The sequence below is a fragment of the Acanthisitta chloris genome, unplaced genomic scaffold (assembly GCF_000695815.1).
Source record: "Acanthisitta chloris isolate BGI_N310 unplaced genomic scaffold, ASM69581v1 scaffold3518, whole genome shotgun sequence".
NCBI lineage: Eukaryota > Metazoa > Chordata > Aves > Passeriformes > Acanthisittidae > Acanthisitta > Acanthisitta chloris.
This window is the reverse complement of record NW_008687429.1, coordinates 41,179-63,252: the sequence shown is the minus strand read 5'-3', so window position 1 is coordinate 63,252 and position 22,074 is coordinate 41,179. Positions and strand designations below refer to the sequence as shown.

General features: G+C 39.6%; 1 protein-coding gene across 1 annotated transcript; it reads left to right on the top strand.

Moving 5' to 3' along the window:
- The first annotated feature begins 220 nt into the window (after positions 1-220).
- Positions 221-11,057, top strand: ATP6V1G3 (ATPase, H+ transporting, lysosomal 13kDa, V1 subunit G3). Its single transcript, XM_009080574.1, has 3 exons — positions 221-302; positions 7,572-7,672; positions 10,884-11,057. Exons 1-3 carry the CDS (start codon positions 221-223, stop codon positions 11,055-11,057), a joined length of 357 nt encoding a protein of 118 aa, XP_009078822.1.
- Positions 11,058-22,074: the final 11,017 nt, after the last annotated feature.

Below are 22,074 nucleotides of genomic sequence, written 5' to 3'. Positions count from 1 at the left end.
TGTAGAACATTCCTTTCAACCTGGCCACTGTGTTTTTCCAATTGCACTAACAGGCCTTTTCATCCAGCAGCAATCCAGGCAGAGCTGGCTGGTTTGGTGCAATCTGGAAGGCTGTTGTAATAACAGAGAGAACAAAAAACACAAGGAAGAGCCTGGCAGCCGTATAAAACTCCCTCTGAGCTCCAGGCTCCACAGAAGTTCACCAGCCTCAGCAATCAGCATGACCAGCCAGTCTCAGGGAATCCAGCAGCTTTTGCAGGCAGAAAAACGTGCCAAGGACAAACTGGAGGAAGCCAAAAAAAGTAAGTAGCCGGCCTGGTTTTACTGTACTTCTCAAGTGCAAGCTCTTCAGAACTACAGTGGCTCACAGAAAAACATTTCATCTGTACACCTGTGTTAGTGCTGTGCCTTGACTGCAGAGAGGCATTTAACCAAACCTGAACATTCAGAGTTTGCTTAAGATTCTATATGCTTATGTGTGTGCACGTGTCTTATTACATTAAAAAAATGTTTTCTTTGTTTTATTCATCCTGTCAGCCAGATTTATGCTTGTGTTATCTCAATGCCAATAATGTCATTGCTGCCTTCTTTAGCTATTTAAACTAGAATCCTGCCTGCCTCTGGCTGTCAGCTCTAGAGGACCAGACTCCAAATTCTTTATTTTTCTTTATAGGGTTTGTAAAAATTCTACAGTGTTCCTCTAAAATTGCAAAATCTACTAACTTGCCTTCTAGTCTCAGTTGGGCTACAAAAAATTGCATGAAAACAAAGGGGAGATTTCAGCGCCATGACAATAATCAGTCATGGTACAATCTCAGGCACTGTCAATACTGTAAAGACATCACTCTTAAAAGTTTTATTACATTATACAAGTAATTATTCTCCTGAGTGTAGGTACCAACCACATGAGCCACTGACCTGCATTAGCACTGAAACATTAACACAGTTTCATGGAGTTATCTTGATTTAGAAACCAGCATCAGGAAATAATGCTGTGCTGCAGAACTCAACTAAAATGCATGACAATGATGTCATGTGGAGCAAGAGTGTGATAAAGGAATATATGTTGTTTTCCAGGGAGAAATGGAAGCTAAACAGAAATAGTTTGCATAGTTTCCATATCTCTTCTACACATAAATCAGCATTGCTGTGTGTTGATTATTAGTGTGACATGTCAATTTGTACAGCAGTACACAAAAAATAAGTAGAAAGGCAAGACCCTTCCCCTGAGCACCCAACCACTGCCTGTGCATTGCAGAAGCAATGAAGAGGAAAAAAATCCTCACACCCTCATAAAACAGAACTCTCTCAAACATAAGCCTGAACGGAAAGGATAAAGAAGTCATTTGACCCTTCTATAGCTAAATGAGGTGCCCTGGGATGCTTTTTCCCTTATCAGGTAGAGCAGAGAAAACACAGTATTCCCCAAAGCAAGACAACACACGACCTGGAAAGGCACAGCCCTAGTGGAGGGAGGGGGAGTTTGGTCTGAACACAGACTGCACGATCAGCCCTTTAACTATGACAGCTTGAAGTTGATTACCTTTTACTTTCATTTTTGGTGGTTTGGCTTTCATTTCATTTGGGTTTATCTTTAAAACCAGAAGAGTCAGTTTAGCTTTTTCTAAAACATCCAGTTGAAAAAGAGGCTTCATAAATTGCAGAACTCCAAAAATAAAAACCACCATTATAACATAAAAGTAATGACTGAAGATGAATGTCCTGCAGAATCCAGGCAGTTACAGGTGCACTTACTCTGCTCTGCAAAAGACACACTCCCCTCTCATCACCTCAGCCTCACCTGCAGTGCTTGTGATAAGCACAGGGTTTCTTACAGATAAAGTATCTTCCAGAGCCCTCTGAGTCAGAAACTTGAATTAAACCACTGCCCACACTTACCTCAACACTAATACACTGGTAGGAGTTATTCACCAGCTACAGAAAGACAGCAATGAAGAATTTTGCTATCAGTAAAAATATTTAGAGTAAAATTAATTCATCAGTACCACTTTCTTCTCTATTACTTTTCAGGCCATACATTTACAAAAATTATTAAGGAAAACAAAAATTTCAGTACATAAATTTAAACAAGAAAACAAAACTGTGAGGGAGGTCAAACCCAGGAACAGGATGCAGAGAGAGGCTGTGGGGTCTCCATTCTCAGAGATATTCAAAACCTGCTGGATATGGCCCCAGCCAATCCTGAAGATTTTATTCCTAGGTATATCAGGTCAAGGGCAAGCAGTTTAAATAAACCCACCCTGGATTTTGTGCTAAACCAAGCATTATAGCTAATCCAGCAGATCAATTATAACTAGATCATCATCATATTCAACATTACAAGAGGTTTGCAGTGAAGCTACAAAATGAAATAAAAAATGTCCACGTTGTCCCTAATTCCAATATTTTTCAAAGCTATGTCACTACACCACCTAAGATGCTTAAGTATACCAGAATAATTTAAATACTATAGTACAAGGACAAAAGGGATTTTCTTAGAGGCAAATCTGGCTATGCCAAATTGGATTTCAGCAGTCTCTTCCCCAGAGTGATTCTGCAGTTAGATCAGACTAAAGGATTGCAGAGTTTGTCTCTGAGCATAAAAGCTAAGATAAAAGGAAATATATGAAATGCAACCAATACATCCAGCACAACTGGCTAACCTGTGCACACAGTTTGATGAAACAAGGCAAGGACATGCTGCTCACCCTAGAAATTGCCAACCTAGATCCACCTGGTGCCAGTTCAGAGCAGCAGCTTCTGCCCAGGGCCTGGACTCTGCAGAACTGGGCTGCAAGTGAAAGCACTGAACCCATCCCAGCTAGTGCCAATGCAGTCCTGTCCCTGCTAAACTGTGTCTGTGACCTCCTTTGTCACCACAAACAGGCATTGCACAACACCACGGTCCCAATGAGTCTGCCTATTCTGTTTACACTGCAATGTCAGAAGAATGAAGAGTAGGTTGTTCATGGGACACAACCAGGAAAAGGCATTTGCAAGGAAATGTCAACAGCAAAACTACCCTTCTGCAAACCCTTCAGTGTTTACAGTTGATACTCACATAACCAGATCAAAATGTAGTGTGAACACACGTAATATTGTATATAAACAGATAATGGGCCTAGTTTTTGCTGACATATGTGCAGTTGTTTGTAATGCGAAACCCACTTTGGATAACTGAAAAAATTAGCAAATTAAATTATATTGATAGACATGAAACAAAGCAAAAACAGTGTTAAAGCTCCTCTGTACATATTTTTTCATAGTTTTTGCTCAATATCCTTATCCTGCCTTGTAATATCTTTAGCTGATATCATTTATGCCTGACAAATCATTAATAGTTTAATTAATTAGTCGGTAAATGCACAAGTGCAAGGCTGAAACTATTAAATTGATTAAACACAAACCAAACCAGTCTGCAATTCTTTGGCCTTTAAAACACAGCACTGCTTTGTCTATCATTTTTACTTTAAGCATAATTTGGATCCCAGAAATAACTGAGCATTGTTAGAGCCAAGACATCAATTCCTGAAAATCCTTTTGGGTAAAACAAGGGAAACAAATGTGTCGTGAACACTGAGCTTAGCAAAACTTGTTTTCCTATAGATTTTTACGTCTTGGCTTGAGTTTCTCATGCCTAATAAAATGGAAACTCAGATGAAAGATTTCAGGAAATCAGATTAAAACCAAATGTTAATCAAAATAAGATATTGTAAACAGAATTATATCCATGGTGCTCTCTTGGATGATATCCAAGACATATTTCATCTACTGAAAAAGCTATACATACTGATCAGCTGCTTCTATTGTATTTTCTTAAAAGTAAAAAATAGTGTTCTCAAAATAAGCATCCCCAAATCCCACTTTGCAGACAACTTAGTTACTCTTGAAGACAACTGAAGTGGTCCTATTTTAAGAAAATATGATTAATTTTTGGCAACTCCTTCAAATGACTTGATTTCTATGCAGAAATTCAGCTAGAAGCATAGATGATATGTTTGAAAACAAAAAGCCAATTTTAGCCTTGCAGTTTTTGGAAAGTAAGATAGCTTAGTGTTTGAAGAAATTAGAGTGCAAAATTTTTGCCTTTTACTGCTTTTTTCTTGCAAGATTTAAAAAAAACCCCAACAATCTGAAAGACACGACTTCTTTTGGATCTAACCAGAGCTAGGCATTTCATTAACATCACAGAAATACCTAGAAAGAAGAATACAGCCTCTCTCCATGCTGATAATGCCTTCCCATGTGAGGCAAGAAAATCTAATACAGGGCTGACTTTTTACAGCAAGTTGTTTAAGAGTTGGTCAATTTAACACGATGCCTAAAAATGTATAGACTGTCAGCTACCATAATCATGGACAGCAGTAGACAAGGAAACCAGGCACGGCACAGCTGCTTTGGCTGTTCCCTGTCTTCAAGGATGGGAAGGAGGGACAGAGGGGCAGCAGTAAGCCTGGCCCTTTTCAGCAAAAGTCTCTTCAAACTTGGAGCTTTCTGGACCTCACCTTTATGATCCTACTAGAAATATCACAGGGCCAAGTCGGTTTGCTCACCCTTTTGTATTTCTTTTTGCATGATTTTGGCTGAACTTCAATGTTGTGCCACCCTTCAGTGCGTAAGGGTTGATTTCAGCTTGGCTGTGCTCTGCAGAGAATCCAACCCAGCAGTTCAGTAAGGCTTTGAAAAGGCAGTCCTGTATTGCACAACTAAGGTAGCAGACAAGTGGTTAACAACAGACTGATTAATTAATTTTGGTTTGTCTCTAGTGGAACAGCAGGTTAAGCTCTAGTTTCTGCTTAACTTAATCAGGTGCAGCATATGCACTATCGCATATGTTGGCAGTTGCCGATTCTGTCCACAACGTTGTTGAACTAGCAGTAATTTACTCACAGCTTTTCCACTTAATTAAATAGGAAGCAGCAGGTTCCTGCTGTGCCAAACCTAAAGGCATGATGGAAAAATGAAATGGCTGCCACCCTACAGTGACACCCTATGTATTGTGCTTACTCCAGTGCACTGTGAAGGACTGACACGTATGTATATATACACTTTTTGGTTCACTAGCTGCATTGTCAGAGGCAAATGAACTGTTGTTTTACAGTTAATCTCTTTCCATTTTGTGCATTTTAAATGGATATATTTATCTATCTGGTGGCCAAATATGCAACATATTTACTACAGATGGCCCCCCAGATGGAATTTGAAATTAAAATCCCACTGATTTTGAAATAATTTAATTTGCTATAGAGATCCAGTTCCTCAGCTGGTGAAATTGGCAGAGCTTCACCATAGTCACTCACCCCAACTGCCAGCTCTAGAGAAACACCCCCCGGCTCTGTTCCTAGAGGAAAACTCTACAAAAGGCTGATCAGCTCCAAATTTGGAGAGGAGAATAAGGGAAACTTCAAAATACAGACCTAAACTTGGTTCCAAATTTTGTTGTCCAGACTGATGTCAGGCTCTTACACAAATCTGTTGGTTCACTCATGCTGGTCCCAACACTTCATACAGTGAGTGGCAGAAGCTGGGGGGATCAGCCCTTATCAAACAAATACTAACTCTGGGAAAGTACCCACTAGGTTTTAAACTGCCTCTCTCCCCTTATGTAGAACATAAGCACAGTGGCTCAGTGGCAGAAGGACTCTGAGAAATATAATTTCCTACCCAGGGAACACCACACTGATGAACTGTGAGACAATAAAGCTATCTAGTTCCTCTGTAGGGTTCTCCTTTCTGTATCAAGCTTTTATACAGTCACACCCCCAACGTTCCACAACAAGCATGCCCACAAAACCAAACAGTCTAGGAATCAAGAGCTTAAATGTAATTCACATTTCAAGCATCTCTCTGCTTCTGCTCATCCATCTGCAGATAATGGCTTTGGAAGGAGCCATCAACTGGGCAAGTAATTTCCTGCTGGATGAGGTATTTCATCCAGGTTTTTGTTGACTCTCAGATGTATCTTCCTCCCAAGCTTCAGCTTCCTCACTATGCCATGCTCAGTGGAAGCAGGTTGCTATATGCCACACCTGATAAGGCTTTAGAAGACCAGCTCAGGTGTAGCCAACCCAGCGTAGCAGCCTGGAGAAAACAAATCAGAAATACTTATGCTCATCTTCCTAGCCTAGGTGCTTTAAAAAAAGCTTCACAAAATTGTTCATATTGCTCAGTGATATTAAGTAGGTGGTTGCAATAAATAAATAAATAAATAAATGTATGCTTCACACATGAGATCAAGATGCCTTTTTCAGTTGCCTAGCTTCCACTCTCATTCTTGTGTTATCCTAATTTTAGCAACTAAGCAAAAGCTTTTTCAGCCATCAAAAACATTTCTCCTGTCTCCTAAAATTATAGCTGTAGAGCAGAAAGAGATCCCAGAAACCAACATTAGCCCAGGTGTCTCAAATATAACATAACAACTTCCAATGGAAGAGGTTTACAGCTCCATCAGTTAGAAAATTACTTTCTCCTCCTAAAGTAGTGTATCAGAATCCTGAGGAGTTCTATGCAACTTTACCAACTTCATAAAAATAGGCTGACAGACACATTACTGTGGGGTGGTTATGCCATGTGCAACAGCTACTTTGTGTAAAACCTTAAGCATCACACTCCCATCAAACCTTTTACTCCTGTCCTTTACATAACACCCCTGCTAGACCCAGGAAATACCTTATTCCTATTTTTGCAATGACTCATGTGTTCTTGATTTGACAAACCCATAATATTTTACCTAAGATAAAGTAACTTCTCACAGCAAACAAATGTAAACAAGTCTGTTCAGGAGGAAAGATCTGGTTTCCACCACACCCTAAGACGTCACCTTACAGATCACCTTCTTGTTTAAAAAGAAAAGGGGAAAAAAAGAGATTTTTTAATCACTTCCATATTTTCTGTGTACTGGTAGACAATATCATTGACCTCCCTACCTCCCACTTCTCTTAATCACTCACCTCTGCATTTAACAAATGTTAGAGGAATTGGGTGGGGAAAGAAGAGGACAAAGCCTGAAGGTTGCAACTCAGTTTGGTAGTGGTTAAGACATATCTTGCAGCATTTTGGAAATCTGCCAGCTCTGAGCAGAATCCAGTTGGTGTGGGATGAAGGGATGCTGGCAACCAATCAATACGGCAAATCTTACAGAATAACATCTTTTCCCATCAGTGACAACTAAAATCTGTTATCTGGCTGCTACTATTGCTGATGAAGAAAAGCTAGATATTTATTTAAACACCAAGCTGTGATTAAAAAAATGCATTTGTGTTATGAGAAAATGTGTAGTTGCAAAAAGACTTCTGTTGTTAGCGAACCAACAAGCTTTTCATTTGATGTGTCCTTCTGCACAGGAAGTTTGTCTCTGAAGATGGGTACCTGCATGACTGGCTATCAGTCAAAAAGTACTCGACATAAATCACTTTGGCATTTCTGACCATTGCGCAAATAAAGCTGATGGACAAAGCTTTCAGCAAAGTTGACGTTTTACTATGCCATCTAAAATACCTCTGATTTAGAGAGATTCACCTTTTGGGATACAGTGATAATAAGAAATAAATCCTCATTTCTTCCCCCACTAGGAAAGGGTAAAAGGCTGAAACAGGCCAAGGAAGAAGCCACAGCTGAGATAGACCATTACCGGTTACAGAGGGAGAAGGAATTTAGGAACAAACAAACAAATGTAAGTAAGAAACCTGCATATGTTCTTTCCTAGTGTCCATCTGCCCAATGGTAAACCAAATTGCTTCAAACAGTATTACGTGGAGACTTCTGCAAACTAATGTGATCATGCTGATTAAGCACAGAGATATCACCTATGATGGGTATATGCTTCATTTTGACTTTTTCACAGGCTTTGAATGCATTTGTAGAAGAAACTGTAGATTTTCACCACTCAAATTTTCCAGATTCCATATTTGGTTCATGCTTGTGCTTTGAGGATATATGTCCCTTAAGGAAAAACTCCTTTGGGTCCTCTTTCTATAACCACAGACAGACCTCATTCCTCTCTTGAAACTGGAGTTAGGTAGATGTGTCAGTAAAAGCAAAAGTTTAAAATGTTTCTTTCTACTTCTGTTCCACTTTAGCTGCCTTTTCTGACTACATACAAGACTGAATCTTTTATCAATTAAAATCACCAAAACTTTAGCGTTTTTCACTGTTTTCATAATAAAAGTGGTCTGACTGATCTTTTCATATCTGAATTAAAGTTGTTTTATACATTTATGGCATCTTGCATTTTTGTCTAATATTTTCATGAAGGTTCACAAACCTCTTTTTACCTGGTGACCTTCCTCTTACTTTTTTGCTCTTGTTTTTATCCCCTAGCTCGTATTGTGCAAAGGCAAGGAAACTTCTTGTGCAAAAATGGCCACAAAAAAAAATTCAATCCAAAGAGGTCAAATAAAAACTGCTTTACAAACCTGTCATTTCAGTCACACTTCACATAAAACATTTTCCAGCAGGGATCACAAGACTTAGAAGCAGATATACACACAAAGTCTCTAACATACACTGCCACACCCCAGACACACTGACACATAGGCAGACCAGGTAGAACTGTCTCATATATACACTTTCAGATGTTTACTGACACTGAAGTAAAGTACACACCTCTGAAATTTGTCCACTTTTTCAGTCAAGCCAGACTTCTTGTTGTAGGTCTTAAACAGCAGAAGAGTAAAGCTGTTGCTTTCATGTGAACTCAAATTTTTTCATCACAAGCTGCAAGGAAAGGCCACTATTTGTTGAGTGAACATTTCACACAAGCAGGACAGAGCACATATTGCACCTGGAATGACAGCATGTTGTACAAGATCATTGCAGTCCTTCTTCACTTCCCCTGACCCCATTATGTCGAACATTTATCTACCCAGACAAATGTTATCATTATTAACCTGTGCCTGGAAGGCAATCAGGAGCTCAGCAAAGCCAGTGCAGAGTGAGGTCTGATGCCCAGTTCCATTTACTTACTCAGGTGCTTGGACAAAATGATTTTTAAGCCTTTGTTAGTCTCATTTAATGCTATTCTTTCTCTTACTCTGTGTTGCTGTATCCAGACTGGGGTAAATTTCATCATACTATGAGATGTTCCATATATGTCCAGAATCAACAACAGGAACAGAAAATCACGTTTAATTTGAGGTTAGAATGACAATATGCAAGATCTTTTTTCAAGACAAAATTTTTAGCCCAGATCTCAAATCAATTTTTCTAGTGCTTATGGTGTTTGTACTTAGGGTCTGAGATCAACTAACTGTGGAGATGTGTGCAGCCTAGTTCTGAATTTTGTGGCTTCCAAGTAAATGTACTATTTTAGCAACCTTGGAATGACACTAGCATAAAACTTGTATGGGCAACATAAGGGATAAATCTTCAAAAGTCTGCAGAAATCATAGACTAAGCAGAACATTGTCCACAGTCTGACAAGAAAAAGGTCTTCAAATTCAGAAGCAGAAAGAGAGGTAGAAAAAAGACATAGAACAGTAAGAATTTACTATCTCAAGTTACAATATTAGCATGAGCTGAAAAAAGCAGGTCTGCAGAGGCTCTACTTAAAATTATAATACATTTCTTGAGGTTTTTTCGAAAGTATTTAGTAGCTGGATAACATGCAGCCATCTGGGATGTCTAGAAAGTTATTTTCCCCAGTGGAAAAAAACAGCTTCATAAATCTGGTCTAAGCTGTACAACCTTTCCCACATGTGACCCTTACAACTTGTCTAAAAGCTAAAATAAAATGCCAGCTAAAAATAGCTACTAGAGAAGACTATAATCTTTTCCCAATACTTACTATCATGTATACAACCTACATTTCTTCCTAACTGGTAAGTGTTTTACATGTATATTTATGGACCAATGTCTTATTACATTGCCAGGTACTGATAAATGGAACTGTGAAGGTGATTTGTGAAAAAGATCCTAACTCAGCTGCTTTTCCTTCTTTTAAGAGCTAAGTTGGGCTGGAAGTACCTGGTAAAAAATAGCTATGACCCCTCCCCTATTTCTGGCTATCCTCTAGGTATCCCACTAATATATCACAGGTTAGCTTCACCTGCTAGTCCATCCCAGGGAACCATGGCAGGTACAAGAAGAATGTTACTTCTTCCTTTCTTACTCTGCCAGCATGCAGAAATGTCTTCTGCTCCCCCCCATGGAATTCTTTAGCTGGAAACCAGTTTCTCTGCTGGTATCCGAAGGACTTTTCCATAAGGGAAGAATTCAAGGGATTTTGGGGCAGTGGGGGAGGAGGGAGCAAAGTCACAGATTTGGAACCTGCGCATCTGTTTATAACATAACCTTGCTAAAATGTTCAGCGAGTCCAGAGTCAATTAAATTCTAAGCGAATGTCCTGATATTAACTGTGCCAGAAGCTGTCTGGTATTTAGCCAGATAAGAAAATGTAACATTAAAAGACCTTGTCTGAGGCCTGTGGAGGGTTATACATCACTAACTGCTGAAGACATTTCAAGTACTCTGAAACTGTAATTATGCATTGTCAGGAAGGCTTTCCCATGTTTTGCTCCTTAGCTGCACTCACATTCATTCACAGTGAGGCCACGTGAAGCACACTGGTGATGGAACTTAGTTGACTAGTCATTAAAATAGAAAACAAATTAAAATGAGCGATATAAAAGACAAAACATGTACAATGTTGTTCCCACAGTGAGTGGGAAACTTAGATTACATGGGGAGATTCCCATTGCTAATGAGCATATGAAAGAGTTGCCTTGAATCCTGGTTTTATGCATATAGTTCAAAATAGATCATGTCCTTACTGCTAGGAAACACTGTGACATGTCTGTATTATGCTTATGCTAGATGATGAGGAAAAGTTCAATAAACAGTCATATATAACCCTTTATTTTGCTCAGAAGCCTTTTGTTTTTCAGGTAATGGGCTCCCAAGGTAACCTCTCTGCTAAAACAGAAGAGCAAACAACAGAAACCATCCGAAACCTCACGAGCAGCTACCACAGGAACATGGAGAGCGTGATGAAAAAACTTTTGAGCACAATATGTGACATCAACCCTGAAGTTCACCCAAACTTCAGACATGAGGTTTAAGATCCATTGATGTGCCTGGGAAGGATGTTTGCACAAAGTAACCTTCTTTCTTGATAAGCATAAATATTTCCTCATGTATTGTTTCTCTGTGTGAGAGGAAAAAAAAAAAAAGAACACAAAAGCCAAAAGCACAGGTTTTTGATGTGACAAGAATTATACAAGGTTTTACAAGCATTTGTTGGAATATTGTTTCCTGTTGGTAGCTAAGCCCCTGTCATTTAGACAGGGGCAAGGCAAAACAGCAGAATAAATGATTATTTGACACCAGCAGCAGCAGGAGTCTTTATTCCTTTCTCATAAAATGTTCTGTACTAGCATGTTGTGCTGCACAATTGTTTATCAGTAAAGATCGTTTAGCCCAAACTTTACTGTACTTCAAGTCACATGAAAGAGAATATCACAAAAACTTAATATAGCTCATTTCTGTTTTTCTTGTGACACATGGGGTGGTCAGGCTATGGACCATACAGGAAACCTGTAGATTTTGGTTAAAAAAAATAGGTCAAAACACTCTCAATTTTTCTATGCTAATTTAAAGCAAAATATAGTTGACTTGTAGAAAATAATGCTTAAAAGCCATGCTCAAAGTATTGTCCTGTAGTTTAACTACACCACAAACTTTATATAGCTTTTGTTAAGCCTGAAAAACGAGAACAGGATTAATCATTATTTATGAAATTGCTTCTGTGCAAGGGGCAGACCAGCACATCCATCATTATCTATAGTTCCTCTGAAAGCACAGGAATCCACAGGCTCAAACTCTACACCAGTTATGCTAAATGGTACCTTCATCCACAGGTTGTTCACAGAAATCACATCAGTTAGAGCTCATTTCTGTTGCTCTAAGTGACCTTGGGTAATATTTCCCTCTGCAATAGCACAGATTTCCCTTGGAATAAATTCTACTAAAGTTAGGAAAATACAATATGATCTGTGCTTTCAAGGTGAAGCCCATTCAATCTGTTGGGAAGCTGATGGGAGGCTGTGATGAAGTGGGGGTCTAACACACACCTGCACCATGAACCCCTTTAAAGCCTTGTCTCCACTACAGAACTACACTGAATTAGGAAAGAAGCTTGAGAAATTGCAGTGACTAGCAAACAATAGCCATGTTTTTTGGTCCACCTAGACACAGACAAATCATTTCAATTTCACAGCAGCTAGTCATAGGCAATCTCCTGTTCCAGTGAGGTTTACACAGCTGACATGCTGTCATGTGTAAAATGACCGTAAAGCTGTAGTCAACCTAATGTCAGCAAACATGACTCCTCAAGGCTGTGCCTGGATGCTACATAATCTCCAAGCCCTGATTGTTACAGTCTCCTGTCCTTGATTGTATTCTCTGGGGACCTAAGGATGCCGAAGAATGGGAAAAAGACTAGAAATCCTATTGACATCAGCTGAAAGGCTCATTTATTAAGGAGCACTTTAAATCAAGCTGTGATAGGCTTTGATTTACTGAGGGGATGAGAGAACTCCAATCCCAGCCTATGTGCAGGAGCCAATACAGACACCCTCCTATACAGCTCAGGGCAGTCAGGGCTGCCCCATTGCACAGTACATGTGCCTCTGTTTTGGGTCATGGCTGCAGTGCAAGTGCAGTGTTCAGCTCTGAAGCATGTATTTTCTGTGAACTTAGTCACCAAGGTGGACACTAGCATCTCACAGGGTCTCACTGCAGTGTTCAGGACTGATCCACTTTCCTTCTGGGTTCCCTCAGTACCCTTTCCACCAGTTATCCCTTCAAAACATACAGAAATGTTGCAGGTTCAGCTGCAGAACTAAAGCATGGGATAATAACACACACCCCTGTAAGGCAAGGTCAGAATTGCCACAGCCTGCTGGGCACCAAACCAGAGCTGCAGCTTTTCAGGAGGCAGCAACCCAGTTAACGTACAACAAAGCTCTGTCCTCATTGCCCTGCTTCCTTTTATGATATTCCCCCTTTCCCTCATTCTTGCTAAAATCTGTATTCTGTCACCAGCTGCTTCTCCTGCAAAGCTTCAGCCCCCATTTCAAGGCTATCTCTACCCTTCTGGTCCTAATGGCCACAGACACACCTCCATTTAAATCTTTAAAATACTTTATACCATGAATACACCATCCTTGACAAAAACCTGAGCACATGGTGGGGGATAGAAGAAGCCAGATGCAGTGAGGATGAGAACTGTCTGGAGGGGATGGTGCAGCTGTGCCATCTACCATCCAGCAATGAAGCACTGCAATCCCAACCATGACCTGCCTGTACCCTTGCTATGACCTGCACAACTGAGGTTGTGCACACATGGAGTCATGATTTCAAACTCAATGACTGTGATTATGTTCTTGAACTGTGGCCAGAATGAAGAGCTACCTCTCATGAACAAGAAATGAATTTGATATGATTTACTCCTTGATCTCAAGAGATATCAAGAAATGAATTTGATATGATTTACTCTTTGATCTCAAGAGAGAGAAATCTGAAAGCTTTGAGCACTGTGAACATTGACTGTCTTCTACATTCATTCCTACTTCTGGACAGGGAAGGGGTAGTTATACCACCACTTTTATTTGTACAGAGGTAAAGGTCATATAAAGCTTCATGTAAATTGGCAAGATACTGGGGATTTTAAGTGAAGAGTGCAAAGTACCAGCTGCATCAATGGAATATTGAGGTGCCAAGAAAATGCCTGCTCAATTTATAAGTGCACAAAATATCTTGTATGTGACAGTCACATGCTCATGACAATGGCAAATAACTATTCCACACAAAAGAAAAAGAAGAAGGATGTTTAATTTCAAAGTGCTTTTAAATGCATAAAAGAAAGGTAAAAATGGTTATTCTGTATTAGCAGTTGCTAATAACTCTCCTTTGAGATATAATACATGAGAACACAGTGATATGGCTCCCATTCATGTGTGATGGGGGAAGATCTCTGAACTCATGCCATTAGGTCAGAATATCTTTCAAGTCTAAATAAAGTCAAATGAAACACACATTAAGGATTAATACTGTGCTCTATGTAGAAGCTGTCTACTGACTTTCCTGTTAATCTCTGAAGAGTTTGGAAGCCAAGGTTTGGGAAATCAGACCCAGATGTTAATCTATTATATGGATTATGATATTAACTGAAATTTTTCCATATTAAAATATACTTGGAAGTTCATACAATCTGTAAAACATAAGTTGTTCTTATAAATGAAATAACGATATAAGTGTATGTGCAATACTTTTACATAAGTTGTTCTTATAAATGAAATAATGATATGTGTATGTGCAATACTTTCACAGAACTAAATATTTTAATCCCCATCTTAAAAGTAGTATGAGCAATGTCTCCCTATATGATGGGACAGGATGACCCAGAATGAACCTTGTCTTATGGTCCATTAATAGGAATACATTACATTCAACTGGAATTTCTTACCTTTATGCATCTTTCAAATATAGATTTGGGGTTTTTTTTCTCAAAATAACAATGTGCAGACTAATCAAATGTTATCTAGACACAATTTTTCTTCTGTCTCAGCCACAAGTCAGGCTCCTATTAAAAGATGTGTGGCACCTCATCATCACCTTCATCATACCCTAGGGCAAAGAACATTACCCTGACTGTCCAGCAACTGAGTGGGGAGCCAGGTGCTACTGAAAATAAACATAAGGGGAGGAAAGGATACCAGGCAAAGCCTGTGGGGTGACAACAGCAATCCCAGTTCTTTTCTATTCCAGCAACCATCCCCCCAGCCATGTGTTGATTAAGTGGGAAATTCATAAACTTATGTAAAGTTATGTTCTTCTTCATGTATACAATGCATATACTTCAAAATAATTTCCTCCAGTTCATCACAGAAACAGGAGAAATGCCTGTTACACAATACACAAGTGTCACATATTCCTGCCAGGTTCACAGTGGTCTGTCCATCACAGATTTGATTATTCCACATTTTATGGTAGTGGAAGGCACTTCATACCCTGAGTCTTCCCCAAGGAATGTTAACGCTTGTTAGAAGTACATGACCCAACCAGTATTACTACAAAACACTTGGAAAATGTGACATTGGAGTACTATTAATACACTCTATTGCACTTACAGGACATGACTGCATGCGGAAAATCTGATGACTTGCAAGCTTATTAACTTCCTGAGATTCCTCAATGCTTTTATGAAAGATATGCCACAACTGAATCACCTGACCCTGGGTGATTCCTGAAAGTCCCTCTTGCCCCAGATATCTGATTTATTTCCAGGTACATCAGACTCCTATAGGCTACCAAATTTCCATATCACTTTTGGAAATGCAGTATTTTTGAGTAGAGCTGTGCTCTAAAAACTGCTGGTTTGGTTAAAAACAAGCTTTGCTTAGAATATACCAGAAAAATTACCTCAAAACTCTCTATTAAATAGACTTCGCTTTAAGAAACACAGTACTTACAATTCAATCCACTTGTAACGAACCAAATAGCATAAATATTAATATAAAACAGATCATCAATGTCTATATAACCTAATTTGTATAACCTCCTCTATATATTTCTTGTAAATATTTATTTTACAATCCCGTGGCACTGATTTGTCATAGAAAAGAGACGGCTAGGTAAAAACAGATATATAACATAAACGTAAACTAACCATGCATGTGTCACTTTGGAAAATAAATCTAGCATTTTGTGTTAGTCTTCTTTCCATTCAGACTTACTTGTGGGAAATGAGCACTCCCTTTGCTGGCAGTGGGATGACTCATACCTGGGCTTAAAATGGAGTGAAGGTGAAGTGTGGTGGCAGTTTACAGTGCAGAAGTGAGACCTACCAGCAAGGACACGTTGCCAGGGCACAGAGGGTGCTGAAAATTGCTCCTGATATGAATTCTGATCTACACCTCTTCTCCACACCTAGGGGCTGCCCTCCACCTCACACTGCCACTGCTGTTCTACCAGCCCAGGAACATACACTTTCACTCTACAAAAACCTGCTTTACCAGCCTGGCTCCTCAAGATGTATTTGACCTCTTACTCATGGTTTTCCAGGCATTAGCAGCAGTGAAGAACGTTTGATATATGAAATAATTGTGTCTTATAACGGATTAACACTTCTTAACAACATATCTACTAATACCAGTTTCAAGGAAAAAGAAAAGCATTTTTAACACTTAACTGCTCTGTCTGCATGTGCTATGGGAAATGTTTCTTATGCCACAGGCTGCCAAACTTGTTCAGAGTATTTCCCTAATGGCTTTTCCATTCAGCTCTGGCATAAGCAAATTAACATTCAGCGCTTTACTCTGTTTTTGAAACCATTTTTCTTCCATATTCTTTGGAGTCATCCACAAAAGTGACATTGAGACAATAATCTACTCCCAGATGAAAAGTCTGTAGAACCTTCACACATTGCCATGAGTATTCCAATTCCTACTAACCCACAAAATTTTTACTTTCTGATAGATATGTTTAGGAGCACATATATGTCCTGATGTATCCCTTGATTAAAGAAGATAAAGCAATTTTCATTATTCATTCAGTTTCTGGTTTTGACCATAATTATTTACCTACCTTGGAAAAATAAACATAAACTACATTTCTACTTCTTTGTGTCAAATTCAAGCCTGAATGATTCTCAAGTTTCCACTTAATCACTGCTAAACCAGCCAACTTTCACTCACCATAAAGGACTTTAGACCTGGCCTAGGAGAATGCTCTCCAAAGCAACTGCAGTTTTCCTGGAAATACCCCTTCCAAACTTTTGGTTATGTAGAACTGTTATGAGAAAAACACCTAAGATTTGGTTGTCAGTTGCTGGGAATCGCTGTAAGTCAAATGATACCAATGGAGTAGCAATCAACTCAGTTTTGTGAAAATCTCTGAGCTCGGCATCTATCTCTGGCACTTACTGTGCTGTGCTGTTCCATAATGTCCCAGCATGTCTGCTGCTCTGCTGGTGCTATTGCTCCTATCTGAAATGAGATTCAGTAAGAAAAACACCTTGTGATGGAGAGAGTTGCTAGACTAACAAGGCACAAGAATAAAGATGATGTGCATGGTCACATTTTGTGCTAGGTCTGTGTGCAGTCACTTTGCAGCCCAAAATAGCCCACTGTCAATGACATGGGCTGCAGAGTACACCAGAGAACTACAGAGAATTTCAAAGTGGGAGTGTGTCTCAGGAAAATTGCTACTTTCTGAGAGAACTTTCCATGAAAAGTTTTCCAAACGGCTCAAGCTTTAAATTGTGATGCTCTATTATTTTCAATGAGAATAGCTTTAATAAAGAGAACTCATTCTGAAACACACTGCAATACCCTCTGGACTACAGTCTGCTAGAACAGAACAAATGGATATGGCCAAGTTCAGTGAAACATGAAAATTCGTCGCAGCTGTGATCTGTACAGAAATTGGGTAATTCCACAGTATAACATGGTGTTTAGGAATGATTCACTTGTTTGAGATGTGACTCGTACAGGCACTGAGACCAATATTTATACTCCTTGGTGGCTAAGAAAGATGTCGTATTCAGAAGAAAATATGTTCTACCCAGAAGCATGTGGACTTGTCAGCAAACACTGAATGCAGTCATATATACTAATACGTTATTAATTGCTTTGTGGATAGTAAAACCAAGTCCCTGATGTGCTTCTGAGTGAAAATATCTTTTCTCCCCTTGAAATGCTGAGCAAACTTGCATCCTACAAACAAACATGGATGCCAGCATTCCTCAAAGTCTTGTGCAGCTTTTAAATTAAACTTGAGATTCATTCTCTAATACCAGGTGGGAAAAGTTAAGATTAGAGGTGTATTAGTTAAGGCAGCATGCAATTAAAATTCAAAGCATTAACAAAACTGGCACTATGCAGTTTACAGTTGAGTTGCAGACATAAAGTTTAATGAGCCTCTTTGTTTTCTCACCCCCCTGTGACTGGTTCCAACCCTTAACTATTCTTTTGCCTTGTAAACTTCAGGTCCATAAGAGGTGAAGATCAGTTTGGAGGTGCATGTAACCTAACGAGCGTCTCTGAGTTTGTGTTTCAGCCTTGCTTCTGCTCAGCTGCTCTTGTGAGACTGGAGCCTTGCAGAGTACTAACACCGAGTGCAGAAGTCAGCCCATAAACTGGAGCTGCAGCACTTACAAATGTTTGCATAGAAAAAAACCATTAGTTGTACATGCACAAACATTTACTGACCTTATAGGCTACTACTGGAGTTCAGAACTCTGTGTGTCTATGAAAGAAGTGGGAATTGAAAGAACAATCTTAACAGAGACCTATAAACACCAAGAAGCATACTGCAACATGGGCTTGTAAGAGGTCCAGTTCTCAGCTCAAAGCCTCAGGCTAATGTCCTAAGGAAATAGCTAGAGGTGCAATATCCAGGTCCTCTGCTCTGCAGTGGCTTTCACCAACCATTGGGGTGCCCTATATTTTTTGTATAGTTGTTCTAATACAAATGAAGCAGAGAAGGCCTATTTCCAAAAATCACACTGCTGATGTGACCGAAGGATTTGAAGTATTCTCTCCATAACTCTAGGTACTGAATTCATCTCCCTTTCAGAGGATCCTTGCTCAAATTAAACATATCTCTCACACCAAGGGCTGGCAGATGCTAGAGTTATTGGTTGTGTTGGCCAATCTCTTTTGCACAGTCACTACTGTCATTGTGAAGAATAAAAAAATAAAACAAAAACATAAGGCTGCCAAAACTTTCCTAGCCTCTTGCTTTCATCAGGCTAACATTTTCTCTCACACCAAATGTAATCTGCTTTTATACTTCTAAGTGTACCCTAAATTATTCCCACCATAACTCCTTAATTTCTACTTATACATCCAGCTTCCATTATCCACTAATTATTTTTGCAAATCAGTGACTTCATGCTTTCTCCTTCTCTAACAGGAATTTGTCATAGACACACATCACATTGCTTCATTTTCCTCCTCCACACTCCTAAAGTTCCTACTAAAAGTGCATGAAAACCATAAAACAAATTGTGTTACAAGGCTACTGACTATATAATGTCCAACAGCATCTCAATAATTTTTTTTTAATATCCTTATTCATCAGCTGCCATGTTGTGCTACAAAATCCTGGAGAGAGGAACCATCCTCCCCTCCAACCTCAGCTCCAAGTCCCACTCTCACTGCAGTCCTCGGCCATGACTGTGGTACCCAGAAATTATCAAATACAAATTGCCACTACTAAACAACAGAGTTTGTATGCAAACTGAGGAACAGTGTTCCCAGCCTTGAGCTGGTCTGCACATCTGCTGCACGAATTTGGACATGGATGAACTCACCCAGAGCATCACCCACTATGGCACATGTGAATCTGACTTTCCTGAAGTATCATGCAACAATTGTTTTACAGTCTGCTTACAGCAATACAGCTGTATCAAAACACTTAGAACTGGAATCAGATGTATGCTAAAATCAGCTTAGACTGCAAAGTGGGATAGGCTGAACCAGGGTATTAGCCTTTTTTAAACTGAGAAGCAGTAGTTTTTTCTAACTCCTCCCTCTTACACTTGGTAGAAAGCAAAAATTTTCCTTGTATTTATCCCTGGGGTGGGATTAAAAAGGCATACTGTTAAAAAAATCCCATTTGCATTGTTTTTACTGAAAGACTTAAATTTAACAAGTCTGACCTGGATTAAAAATAATGACTCTCCAAATTCCAAACTTTCCTCATGTAAATACCAGCTATCCATTTATAGCAAAATTTGAGCCCATTCTTAACTTGTAGCTGGCTCCCCATCACCTGCCATTAACAGCTTGTGCAAAGCTGAACCTAATTGTACAAGGAGAGGAGGAAACCATCAAAGCTACTTCTTAACCAATCTATCATCTTTCATGCCCATCTCTAAGCGTGCCACTTCACTGCTGGTAGGCAGACTAATCTGTCAGGTACATAGAGAAGGGAAGGGTCTAGTGCTTTGCCATTACTGCTGGCTAATCTTATTAAAATAACAATATCTATACAATAATTAGATGTCAGAAATAATGGGTATTGCTCTAGTTCTGCCCTCTGCTTTCTTGATTTGACTTCATATTTCAAGAGGAAGTGATCCGGTGGCCTCTAGTTCTGACCTTTATCAAGTATTCCCGAGATCTGCAGCTCAGCTTTTCTAATCTTGCCTTGACTCCTCTTCAGTGACCCCCGTTCCCCGTTACAGACTTCCCCAATTACCTCAATATTCACAGTATTCCCTAAAGCACCGCGACATGGAACACCATTATCTCTTATCTATTTTATCTATTAACCTCAGGAACATCAGCAAGCTATTATGGGCAATCACTGTCCTTATAGAAAAAAGGACAGAAAAGGGGCTGTGCTTTAAAAGCATATGTGGAAAATGTTTGCCATTTTGGATACATTTTGTGTTTGCTTCTAAAGGAAAAAGAGCTAGATATTTCAGAAGCAAAGCCAATGCATCTCCGTTAAGCCTCTTGGCTCTTTTGCATGCAGTGAAATACTCATATATTTTTTAAAGATGTTTCTATTTGCTTCCCACACATTTTCTATTGCTCACTCTTCATAGAGAGCCTGTCAAAAGGCAAGAGCCACCTGGGGATGGAGGTGTCCTGGATCTCTAACTCTAGCCCCATACTCTGTTTACCATGTTGACTGCCAGGTTCTTAGGTTGGTGATGCCATGCATCTGCCTGGGGATGGGAAACTGACTCCTGGACAACAGGCTGCTTCAGGAAAAATAGCCAGTTCAGGAGAGAAGGAGCAGTCAGCACGAAAGAGACAATAATAGCATGAGACAGCTGGAGGAGAGACCTGCAGGAGCAAAGCTCATCCCTCTTCACGTACCATGAGTAGAACCAGCAAATTATTCACTTATTTTCCAGTCACAAAGTTTGAGCCTTTTGGAAATCTGAAATTCAGAAACATCATCAGTAAAGACAGCCAGGATCAATTTTGCCCTACTTACTGGTGGTTTGTTTGATTTCGTTAAGTTGCAGATTTGGCCATGTGGTCATATTATGTAATAGTGTGGATTCCAGATAAAAAGGGAATTTTTCTGCTTCACAAACAAAATCAAAACACAACATTTTGATCTGCTAGTTTTGGTTACAGTTGTTTTTTTTAAAAAGGAAATAAAAATCAGCTTCCTATTTTCCAAAAAGCTCAAAATGTTTTTGAAAGCTATTTCTCAGTATGAAGGAGAGAGCAGGGGCAGAAGCATACAAATATTCTGAGCACAGGGGCAGGGAGAAATCCTTTGGGCTCCACTGTGCTTTTGGGGCAACATTTTGGATGTACAGCTGTCATTCAGCCTCCTGCAGAAACAGGCATATATGCCAAAGTAGTCATGGAGATTTAGAGGCACTGAGCTCTTCTGATGGGAAAAAAAATCCAAGTATTTGGTGCTTTCTATGTTTAAAGATAATTAAATTGTGGTTTGAAATACATAGTGCAGAACGTTATCCCCGAGCAGGACTCGGTGCAAATTCCATCTCCAGTCAGCAGATGGCACCATGAATTCGTCAAACAGGATGGGGACCTGAAAGATGTCTAAATTTATATCTTAAAAAAAAAAAAAGAGAGAAAAAAAAAGGAAAAAAAGCATACACCCGACTTGACACACATAAATCAGGAATTAAATTCAGAGGGTGTAACTTTCCCCTCATTCCACCCCTCCAAAAATAAAACCAGCTGTGGAGCACACTGTGTAACACCCTGATGCACAAAGAGCAGCTACACGTATAATATCCTCAGCCTTGCCCTGTCACTGACCTACACTGTCTCATGACCTCCTGCAAGACTGAATACTAAAAATCGACCCCAAAACTGAAATGATTAAAAAAACCCTAAAACCACACGTATATGTATTAAAGAAAAACAAAACACACCAACACAACTTTCCTTCTGCCCTCTCCTTGCTCTGAACAATGGTAACTCCAGAGGAGAAGATCTCCCTTGGGCTGGAAAGGGGACCCTGAAGCAACCCACCAGAGAACTCCAAGGAGAAGCTGCAGGCAGATTTGCAGATGCAGCCCAGAGGTCAAGCTGGCATGTGGAAAGCCTTGCCTGGGGCTTCTACTCCACT

Excerpts from the sequence above, each read along its gene's own strand:
- ATP6V1G3 (XM_009080574.1), top strand. The coding sequence starts at position 221 with ATGACCAGCCAGTCTCAGGGAATCCAGCAGCTTTTGCAGGCAGAAAAA. Across the intron at positions 303-7,571 it reads ACTGGAGGAAGCCAAAAAAA|GAAAGGGTAAAAGGCTGAAA; the intron begins GTAAGTAGCCGG and ends TTCCCCCACTAG. Across the intron at positions 7,673-10,883 it reads TTAGGAACAAACAAACAAAT|GTAATGGGCTCCCAAGGTAA; the intron begins GTAAGTAAGAAA and ends TTTGTTTTTCAG.